Raw genomic sequence first — 11,724 nt, forward strand, 5'->3', positions numbered from 1 at the left:
AAGAACAAGAACAAGAAGAACAAGAACAAGAAGAACAAGAAGAACAAGAAGAACAAGAACAAGAAGAACAAGAAGAAGAAGGAGAAGGAGAAGGAAGAAGGAAGAAGGAAGAAGAAAGAAGAAAGAAGAAAAAGAAAAAGAAAATAGAAAGAACTGACTATATCACTATAGCTGGGACAATGATGGAAGAAGAGAAAAGAGCCCTCATGCGCTGACCTGAACTCCAGAAGGTTTTTATGCTGGGAGTGGGCATCTACAGCAAGGCAGTATGTGCAGAGCCTGACAGCACTGCTGCATGCATGGACTCGCTGTGGCTCTGTGGCTGCATACAGAAGATCAAGGCAGCCCAGATCCCAGCATGGATGGGCGAGGGGCTCAGGAAGCCCCAGCCATAGCTGAGGAGCCATTGGCAATTGATGGCTGCAGGAGAGAGAGTCAGTGTTCTTCAGGCTGTAGCCCCTACAGGCTGTCCATGGTCCCTACATCCATGCACCACACAGGCTCAGTGAGCTCAAACAAAAGCAACAGCCGTACTTGAAGTTGAGGGAGAAAAGGGATGGGAAAGATATGGCGAGGAATTGAACGGAATGAGTTTGGGAAAAGTATGTTGATATGTTTATAAAATTCTCCAAAAATTAAAATAAATATGTACCATATGCAGTAATCAAGAGGTAAGCTGTAATTAGTTTTCGGAGAATAAAACTGGAAAGGAGGAAGCAATCTCCATGAAAAAATTAAATCATAAGGCGTAACTTGAACTTACGGGGAATGCTTCTTAAATGACTTGGTCTATGCTGGGTCTTGAACTTGAGACTGAGATAGAGCATCAGATAAAAGCTGAAAGGGCCATTCTAATTGTGTACTCTGTGTGTGTGTGTGTGTGTGTGTGTGTGTGTGTGTGTGTGTGTGTATGTGTGCAGTGTGTGTGTGTGAATGTAGGTATGTGTAGTGTATGTGTGCTGTGTGTGTGTGTGTGAGAGAGAGAGAGACAGACAGACAGACAGACAGACAGAAATCACTGTGTTCACAGGCACTTGTCTACTATGTTAGAGGCAAGTTGAGAAGGTCAAAGCAGGATCAGTACGATGCAAATGGTGGGTCTTGCTCAGGATGAAGCAGGAAAATTCATGGCTTTGAAGGTCAGTGGAGCTGCATGGCCACAGAATGGGAAGCTAACCCTAATAACTGCATTCTTAGGCAGATAGGATGTGTCGTTTGGGGACTCAAGTGGTTCCAAGACCATTCCCCTTTCTCAGCCATCATTTCTTTGAGTGTGCCGTTCTTAAAGTCTTGTAAAAATAATTCCATTCATTTTTTTTAAAAGGCTTTAAAGCTCGGAGTCATTTTTCTTGCATTCATTGTTCCATCTCTCTCTTTGCTGATGGATTGGACTTTCCATCTGCTTCTGTCTTGGCAGGGCGGTGACGAATGCCTCCCAAGCTAAAGTTCCTATGTCTACTGCGGGTCAGGCAAGTCGCGGGGTGACCATGGTCAGTCCTTCCACTGCCGGAGGACCTACACAGAAGCCCCAAGGCAATGGCGTGGCTGGGAATCCCAGCGTCGTCCCCACGGCTGTGGTGTCAGCAGCTCATATCCAGACAAGTCCTCAGGCTAAGGTCCTGCTGCACATGACTGGGCAGATGACAGTCAACCAGGCCCGCAACGCTGTGAGGACAGGTAAGAGGGGAAACAGGCCTCCAACGCATGAGGTGACTAAGCAGGTCAGTTACGACCGGTGTTGAGAAAGCTAGGTATGAGTTTAAAATAATTGTTACCATTTTGAAATACGGTCGAGCAAATCATATTGCTAGCATTTCTTCACCACTGCGGTAGGTACCCCTGGCAGAAACAAGCAAAGAGTGACAAAGAGATTACTTGGTAGCTAGACCCTATCACTGAAGGTCTGAGGTTGATGTAGGACATCTCAGAAGAGAGCATTTGGTGGGGCAGAGATGCCACCTTTGTGTTGGCTGTGAAGCACAGTGAAAGGACCAGTGCAAGATACACATTCCAAGATATGCCTCAGCGACCTGCTTGTTCTAACCAGGCCCTACCTCCTAGTAGCCCAGTGATGAAGTTAGCAGCCTCATAATCCAGTCACACCGCAGGACCCCCATCAGCTCTGACCAAGCCTTCCAAGGGCCGTCTTATGTCTAAACCATAACAGGCATTCTATAACTCTTGGGCACACCCTGCATATCTGTTCAAATCCAATAGATCTGAGGTATAGGAAGAATTAATCGGCTCCTAAGAATGGGGCTTATGGCTGTCGAGGTCCTGCCTCCGATCTCACTGTTCCTAGCCGTGTGATTGCTGGCTGCGTGATTCTCTGCTAAGCAGTGTGCTGGTTATTTTTTGATGAACTTAGTCACAGGCTTATTTTAGACTCGATGGGAAATCAAGTGCCTTTCTTAATTCTGCGGCATTGGAAGCCTACCAAGAATCTCAAATAACAATAGTGGAGTAAAGTGAATACATGTGAGTTGTATCCGAATGATGATGAAGAAAAGTGGGTAGTCAAGGAGAGAGAAGAGTGCTGGGCAGTGGTGGCGCACGCCTTTAATCCCAGCACTTGGGAGGCAGAGGAAGGCGGATTTCTGAGTTCTGGGACAGCCAGGGCTACACAGAGAAACCCTGTCTTGGAAAGAGAGAGAGACAGAGACAGAGAGAGAGAGGAGAGAGAGAGGGAAATTGTATCATAGGTAAAGGACTTAAGACTGGTGTGCTTTGTTGCCAAGGCGAGCCATCAGAAACTGACCCCGTGTCTCTAATGCTGTGGGAGGTTATTGTTCATAACTGAATGGCTTTGGGGAATGGTGACAGCATATCTTCCAAGTCCTCAGTAGCCTCAGCTGCTCACCTGGAAGGAAAGTAGCATCCACAGATCCAGCGAGGACTTAAGTGTGTTAAGCTCTCCTGCGTCTGTGTTCTTCATTGCAATAAATGGCAGTAGCTAGCTGCCTCTCGTGATGGTCTACCACGGTGAGGTTGAGATGGCTCACATTTTGGGAAGAGCGCTTACCAGGCCATTGACTGTGTTCCCTCCTGTCACCCGTCAGTTGCAGCACATAATAACCAGGAACGCCCCACGGCAGCAGTGACTCCCATCCAGGTCCAGAATGCCACCTGCCTCGGCCCTGCATCCGTGGGTCTGCCCCATCATTCTCTGGCCTCCCAACCTCTGCCTCCAATGGCAGGTCCTGCTGCCCACGTTGCTGCTGTCAGCATCAGTCGAACCAATGCCCCTCTGGCCTGCACTGCAGGGGCTTCTCTGGCCTCCCCAAACATGACCGCTGCTGCTTTGGAGACCGAGCCCAGTGGTCGAACCGTGAGCATCCTCCCTGGACTCCCCACGTCTCCTGAGAGTGCTGCATCAGCATGTGGGAATAGTTCAGCTGTGAAACCAGACAAGGACAGTAAGGTAAGAGCCCCTCCCTCTCCTCTCTGTTTACCCCCTGACAGTTTTTTGCCAGTGAAAGGACTCATTGTTCCAAAGCCTTTCAGGTTCTTACCATGGGCAAGTTCATGTGCCACGTGCCAAGAATACGGTGGTGGTGCAGAAACCTGGGCACTGCCCCAGCCTCATGTCTCTGTCATGTGCTTTTCTTCATTTTTAACACCCTTTGGGTTGTCAGGCCCCCTACTGGGTAATAAGGAGACCACAGGGAGTAAGGCTCAGTTAACCTCAGCTCGAAGCTTTCCAAATCTAAAGGAGGAATTTCATCTCTTCAAGTAACTTATTCTTTTATTATTGTGCTGTCCTCAAATTTTCATGTCCAGTGTTCTTGCTCTTTGACGACTCCTCTTTTAAATGTTTCTTTGACAGTTGAGAGGTTGGAAACTGTTGATCAAAAATGCTATTCTCTGGGTTAGAGAAGTGGCTCCGTAGTTAACAGTCTAGAGCCTCACTGCGCTTACACGGGACCCAAGATGACTCCACAGTGCTCAGACCTGGTGTTCACAACTGCTTGTAACACCAGTTCCAGGGGATCTGATATTCTCTTCTGGCCTCTCTTGGCATTGCATCCATATGCACACACCCATATGCACACACATGCGCGAGTGCACACACACACACACCTAAAAGATAAAAATATGAATTTTAAAAAGTTAGTTGTATAGTGCTTTCAACAACAGATCAGCAAGGTTCCTTGAGCGATAACACCTGAAATATAGGCGGACCTCATCTTTCCTCTGGGACTTGGCTTTAAATAAATATAGTAAGAAGCCATTTTGAAAAAACATCCCTGTGTTTAGGCTTGGAGACAGGTGGCTGATGCAGAGAATAAAGTTGTTGGTGATTACGCGTGGATAAAGTCTGAGTGGATGTGCCACACCTTTGGCTTTCTGCTCAGTATCTCCTGTGGTTCCCTTAAAGCCGTGGACCAGGGCTCTGAGCCACCTGGCTTTGGTGGCTGGAGAAGTTTGTAAATACAACTTTATAAGGAAATAAACTTTATAGCCTGCTGACAAGTTAATATTTAATTAACTATTAACATTAACTTTAAAAACAATTGGTATCTGCTCTGTTTATCATTAACTATGTTAAACTTGAACTCAGATGGACAAGTCCTACTTTGTGTTTTCAAAGAATAATCTTAATTGTGTGAAATGTTCAGGCTTGGGCACAGTGTCCTCCGGTCACTTAGAACAAGGCTCTTCAGTCCGTTAAGAAAATGCACTGACAGATACTGGTGGTAAGCCGAATAAGGGCCCTTAAAGATGTCCTCCTTCTGTCCCTGGACCCACCCTTACTGCTTCCTTACTAGCAACAAGGATTATGCAGATGTGAACTTATCCTTTTGGGTGGACCCAGTGTTCAATATGGGAATCTTCCTGAAAGGGGACAAGAGGACCGGGCACTTGAGATAAACATAGGTAGCTCACAGGATAAATGACAGTTGAAATATGTCAGCCACGGTATGCAGAAGGCCGAGAAACAGAAGCCAGGAGCCGTGTCCAGATGGAAGGTCTCCCTCCAAGATTTGATTTTAACATCTAGGTCCTTCTTCCCACAAAGTTTGAGGTAACTTATTTTGGTAACCACTCATATACAACATTGTCATCCCCTTTACTGTCCCTTGGTGAAAAATGACCTCTGTCCACTTTTAGGACATACCAGCAATTCCAAGTGCTGTATCTCAAGATGATGGTCTTCCCTCTGCAGTCAAAGTTCTTAATGTATCGGAGGTCTGTAGAGCATGTGTCTGTCTCCCTGTGTCCTCCCTTCATCCTAAGAACCTCTTAGAATGTCCTGAGGTATTTTCAGAACTGAGAACCCTGCTCTCGTAGGCTTTCACTTATTCCTCTTGCCACAGATTTCACATTTCCCCTCTCTCAAACCTGCTCCAGATTTGGTGTAGACCCTTCTGAATGATATTAATCCGGTAATTCCGTGGTTACCATCGCCTGCACAGACAGGCCTCCTTAGGGCTGATGTATAGCTGGGCCCAGCTCATCATATCAAGGAGGTGTTGCCAGGTGCCACACCAAGATCCGATCATTGTCACACTTCTGCTGTTATTTATCGGTCGTAAAGTCCTTCTGGAAGCTTCTCCTCCTTAGAGTGTCATTTCCGCCTGTATGTGCTTGTAAACCTTCCTTTAATGCCATCCAAGAATTTCCCAGATGGTCTGCAAATTGCTTTAGAGCAGCTATAAAGGACCACTTTAAAAAAAAAAAAAATCTGGTCAAGAAATAAAATCTTCAGCCTGCACTGAGGCCTAACTTTCTAACGGGGTGGGTCAAAGGACCACCCCTAGGAAAGTGGGCTCACCTCGAGTCACAGTAATGAGTTAGACGAGATAATAATTCCTGTAGTGAGATGCTGTTACTTTTCCATCCCAGAATTCCTGCCTCCTAGCGAGGTTCCCACAGTCTGCAGTGAGGTCACAACCGTCTGAGACTACCGCCCTTTCTAACCCCACAGAGGCCCCACTTTTCCTCCTTGGTTTTGTTTTTGTTTTTTTTTTCTGTCTCTTCTGTCTAAGTATGCATTCAATGATCCACCCGGCTTTCTTACTTGTCCCTAAAGCTTCCTTCCCTGGCTTGAGCTACTTGTCCACCACGCCTGACCTCCCAGTCAGCTTATCTCAGAGGTGTGAATTTTCCCTTCTCCCACCTGGTCTGCCTGTGTTTTCTTTTCATCTCTAATGTAGTTGCCCTCAGTCCTCTGTTAAAGTCACTTCTTAAATTCTTCTCCTCATGAAAGTAAGAACCCCAAGTGGGGAACCCAATCGCCCTGGTGTCATGTAGCAACCACAGAGGACAACCCCCCCCCCCAAAAATCCCACCTCCTGGCAACACCTCAGCTTTGAAAATTGGAGCTGAGCATACCATACCCTTCTTTGCCTATTGAACTGACCCTGATTCCAGATTCGCCCAAATTGCTCAGAAATTATTAATTGGCACTTACTTCATCTGTGTGGCGGTGACTCTGTCCTGATCTCTTCCCTTCTCCCAAGTCTGTCAGGGTTTGCCCATCCCTTCAGGTACAGAGATTTACCTTCCCTTTCATCCTCCTAGCTGAGAGCCGCTGGGGTGAACACCCAGACAGGAGGTCTGTGTTCTTTGTGTTTCAAATATAACCTTAAAATAGCCCTTTAATATTTCTTTCCTTAGAATTTTGGGAAGCTCGAGCTCATCCTGAGTTTTAGCCTTCTCACGTTGCAGTGCGCCATGCTACGTAGCTCTTCTCCCTTGATCTTTTTGTAAGAGGCCTTTAAAAACGTGGATCCCATTATGCCCCTCCTTGGGGGCTCACACCAGGTCCTTTAGAGACCTTTCTGTTTTCATCCACAGGGTAATTTGCAACTGTAGGATTTCATTCTGAGGGTCCTCCCAATCCCACATTTCCCCCTCTTTGAACTGGATGTGATACATACACTTTCTTTAAACTGTTAAGAATCGGTTCTTTTAAACTTCATCACAAGCTTCTCTGGGGGAGCACTTTCTTCTAAGTTCTTAAGATTTCTGAATCTCTCCTGTCTCGTTTCTCCTTGACCACCACCACCCCCACATCCCCAGTTGATCAGAATTAGAGACAAAGTTGCAGTTGGCTCTGCTTTCTGTGGCTTAAACTGTAGGGAATCAAAGGAAGAGTGGATGGAGGGAATGAAGGGAATCAAAGGGGAATGGGGATGGTAGTGTGGGTCATTTGGGGCAGAGCTCTGGGTAGTGTAGTATGGTACCATGCCGTCCCTTAGCTTTCTGCCCAGTGACATCTACAGGCAGTGTGTGGGGTTTTCTGCTGCCCTGGGGAGGGTATGGCTCTCTGTACCCAGATTATCACTGGGCTGTCACTGGGATGCCACCGTACAAAGAACTCCTGGACATAGTCCAGGTCTACTTGCACTCTCCTAACTGGGTCCATTCCTGTGACTAGTCATTCATCTGGAAGTCCTCTCCCACAGAGTCTCAGGGAAATGAGAAGCTGTCTTTAGTCCCAGGGCCAAAACCTTAGCCCTCTTTGGTGAATTTACTTTATTTGCTGATAAGCTCGTGGATTGTACTTCTAAATATCACCTGTTATTCCCTGTTTGAAATCCCAGCCCTGTCATTGTTACTCCTGATTTCCTCCATAGTCATTGGCTTTACGGATCTATCTGAACATGTTTCTTGGGTTTCAGCTGTCTTCGATCTCCAGGGATGACAGTATGCACGGCCATACCCAGCTTTCTGCCAGGGTGCTGGGGGTTCAAACTCAGGGCTGCACAGCACGACCTCTCACCTACTGAGTGAGCACACAGCCATCATTTAGTGCTCCAGCTCCCTCAAGCCTAGTTCCTTAAATTCCTAGTTCCTTAAGGAGACCCAAGGCTTCCTGATGCAGACGTACGTTTAAAGGCCCTTCCTGTGATCTTCATGTAGACGAGCCCATCTCTTTTTGCCTTCTCTGGCCTCTTCCCTGGCTTATTTCCTGGTTATTTCTTTGCTCAGATGATTTTTTTTTCCTTCTAGCTTCCTTTTACTGTCAAAAGCAAAGTTTTCTGCGTGTTTTGTTGGGAAACGTTCTTAGGGATCTATAAATGGTAGCATTCACAGTCTCTGCTCTTGCTGATAGCTGGGATCCAGATCTGGTCATTGTCAGGGTGCCTGTCTGTGCACAGAGTTCAGCTAGGAGATGTGGGAAAGGAGGGGGGGAGCAAGGAGAGAGAGACAGAGACAGACAGAGACAGAGAAAAAGACAGACAGACAGAAAAAGACAGACAGACGGAGAGGGAGCTGTGTCTGCTCTTATCATTCTGCAGAATAGAATCTCATTTCCACCCCCCTTGCTCGCATGATGATTTTAGGCAGGCTTTCAGAGCTTCAGGCAACAGGAATAATTAATTCCTACCTCATCGGGTTTCTGTGAAGACTAAATATGGAAATCCCCCTGATAGCGTTTAACAAGACTCTTGAAACAGGTGGTGTTTAATCATCTCTAGAATTTCGGGAAGCTTCCTTCAAGAAACCTTTCCTACCCCAGCATGCCCCCCTACAGTACTCCATCCTCATGCCTTCCCCGGCTTGGTTCTTGGGCGGAGGACCTGTTCTACAGCCATGCTTGTTGCTGCTGTTAGATACAAACTGTCCTAGACACATCACATTCCAGAGCTGAGCACATTGCCTGCTTCATGTTGGATACTCAGAAATATTTGCTCCAAGTATGAGTGATTATTTTTTTTTTAACCACAATGACTTAATATTTTTGAGATTCCTACCTAAGGACAATGACTCTTGCATATTAGAAAACTAGTGTATGAATTGGACCTGTGGGCCCAAGAAGACAGATTGAGGAATTCTATTAAAGGGTTGCAGCATTAGGAAGGCTGAGAACCGGTGCCCAAGGGCATCCACCTTGTTTTTGAGATATGCGCACTGATTGGCACCGACCTCACTGATAGGCTTGGTTGGCCCTTAAGCTTTGGAGATCCAGCTGTGTTTACCTTCCTACTGTGGTCAAGACTGTAGTCTTTACCAGGCTACTGTGCTCAGGGTTTTTTGTTAAGTTCTAAGAACTGCACTCAGATCCTCATGCCTGTGTGACCAGCACGTTACTAAGTGAGCTATTTCCCTACATGCCAGTTTTTGTTTGAGGCTAAATTGGAACAGTCCAGTCACCTCCTTAGGATCTTCTTGTATCGGTCTCCCAAGTAGATTGGATTAGGAGTGCATCACCAAATCCAACTAGAAAACATCTCACATGTAAAAGTGATTATAAAAGGTTTTGATCCAGATACTATTTATTGTTTGTTTGTTTCTTTGTTTGTTTTTCAAGACAGTGTTTCTCTGAGTAGCCTTGGCTGCTGCTGGAACTTGGTCTGTAGACCAAGCTAGCCTCAGACTCAGAGATCTGCCTGTCTCTGCTTCCCAAGTGCTGGGATTAAAGGCGTATCCCACCACCGTCCTGTGATAGTTTTAAATCATCAAACCCGAAGTGATTCTAAAAACATCACTTCATCTAGGAACAGAACACCCACAGGAGATGAGCTACTGAGGTGCCTAGTGAAAGATACGCCTCATTTCTATATATGCTAGCATTATTTTTGTTTTTCTAAATCACTTTACCCAAGTGTACACTATTAATCCTTTCATGTTTTTCATTTCTGCTGTTGGGTTTTGAAATAAGCAAAGTTGTCCTTAGATAGTAAGTGTCTGAACCTGCAAAATTATCTCTCTCAAGTGGCACATTGTTCTTCTAATAGAAAAAGCATCAGAATACATTATAAATAGCACAGTTCTTTGGAACTAGGGCCTCATCTTTTGTGTTGACACCCCTACCCCCAACCTTCTGCACCCCACCACAGCGCCTGATCTTCTGCCTTCTGCTCCGTGGGTAGTCGGCATTGCTTGATGATGATAACATATCCCTTAGAAGTCATTAAAGCAAGTTGTGTTTAATGTGTTTAATCATTTTCAATGAACCAAGTCATCTTTCTTCTTAATCACTTTAGAAGCTGCTCCCCGAGCGCAAAGTCACTTATCTGATGCTCCTTCTGAGTGCCCAGATCGGAGCTTTTAAATAGCATCTTTAGCTGTGGCTTGCTGAGGTTGTCATTTATCAGTGGACTTGATGTTCTCAGCCAATCTGTGGGCTCTAGGGATTAGACTGTGATTTCTCATAGCATGACAGACGTAGCTGGATGCTGCATCTGGCAACCTGAGACGGGGAAGCTATCAGGCATCCTGCTCTTTCTCAGCACAGACGCCTCACAAGACAAGTGTAGCCACAGAATCGGAGACCAGGCTGCTTCACGGACCACGGTTTTGTTTCCTCTGGATTTGGGAAACCCAAAACATCCCTCCCGGGTATCTTACTCCCTCGCAGTATTTTCTTGGGCCTCCCCAGTTCAGTGGTGCCCTACCGTCTCAGGCAGTGGCTGAGATAGAGAGGAAAGCGCAGTCGTGCCATTACACTCAAGCCGGTAGGCTGGGTCTGTAGAGTGTTTACGGCAATGTGCATTGGTGACTCTCAGACAGTGTTAACATCTGATAAGAGAACGCAGCAAAGTGCAGCAAGGTGGGTTGAGGGCCGACCCCCCCCCACCCCCATGGGGTAAGAAGATGGGTAAGGAGATGCACAGGCTCTGCTTATCTGTTGCCTATCCTGACAAGGCCAGGAACTGACTCTAGCAACCACTCCCAACCCCTCCCACTCTGCTTTTCCTATTTCCAGCCCATAGAACCCCACACATTCCGAACAGTGTTTATAAAAGGAGACTGTGCAGTTTCTCAGAGATCCGTGTTCACCATCACAGAAATGGCTGCTCGAGGCTCCTCCTGTTTTCTGCCATTCTATCTTTAGTGGAGTTGTGTTATTGTAGATAGGGATTCATTCCCTGAGGGGATTTTTATTGGGTGGGACCAACTCATATTATGAAGAAGAATTCCTCAGTGCTCTGTCTGCTCTGGAGCCCTCACTCCACATTTCTGTTAATGGACTTTAATCCTAAAGAAACACATCTCTGTAAAGCATGTCACTTCCAGTGTTTCCATTCAGAGGACTTAACTCCATCACTGACATCTGAGTGAAACGATGTCAGAGATTTGATGATAACAGTGTTAAAAGCTGGTGACTGGGAAAGACAGTGGCAGATTTTGAGAACAGAGTAGGTAGTGCAACAGCTGGCTTTTTTTTTTTTTTTTTTTTTTAAAGAGCAAAAAAGGAAAGTGTCAAAAGAGACAAATTCAGGGTGTGGTTTTTGGAGCATGAGGCGATTGGGGGGTGGGAACTCTTATTAATGCATTTGCTGGAAGGAAGGAAGAAAGGGAGGGAAGGAAGAAAAGAGGGAGGGAGAGAGGGAGGAAGGAAGGAAGGAAGGAAGGAAGATGCCTTTGCACTGAAGCTCCCCTTAAAATTTTGTGGTGTTGTCTCAGGGTTTGCAGTCAAGAACTGCTTTCACAATAAGAATGGTTTGGCTCCTGTCACTATGGCTGGTTAAATGTAATCAAGGCGGTGACATGTAAGAAGTACTCTAGCCCTTGACTCTGATCAGAGCACATTTCCTGAGAATGATAAGGCTCCAGCATGCTGACACAGAGTCAAGTATTACCATGCTTGTTTTAACCCAGTGCATAATTGGCTCCCATAACAATAATCAGAGGACAGTACAGACAGTATTTGTGGAAATTAGAACCATAATCTGAAATTTTCACCTTATTCTGCAGTATCTATTTATGTTTTTATTATTCCATCGATTGAGTTTTGTGTGTGTGTGTGTGTGTGTGTGTGTGTGTGTG

The 11,724-nt window shown here is 46.0% G+C and overlaps 1 protein-coding gene across 1 annotated transcript in view; it reads left to right on the forward strand.

Annotated features, from left to right (window-relative positions):
• Positions 1–11,724, forward strand: part of Sh3rf1 (SH3 domain containing ring finger 1) — a 165,521-nt gene that overhangs the window by 142,878 nt on the left and 10,919 nt on the right. Inside the window, exons 9-10 of the mRNA XM_031339912.1 lie at positions 1,418–1,677; positions 3,060–3,421. Coding sequence (XP_031195772.1) covers positions 1,418–1,677; positions 3,060–3,421 — 622 coding nt within the window. The remainder of the gene's footprint in view (positions 1–1,417; positions 1,678–3,059; positions 3,422–11,724) is intronic.

The sequence above is a fragment of the Mastomys coucha genome, unplaced genomic scaffold (genome assembly GCF_008632895.1).
Source record: "Mastomys coucha isolate ucsf_1 unplaced genomic scaffold, UCSF_Mcou_1 pScaffold22, whole genome shotgun sequence".
Classification (NCBI taxonomy): domain Eukaryota; kingdom Metazoa; phylum Chordata; class Mammalia; order Rodentia; family Muridae; genus Mastomys; species Mastomys coucha.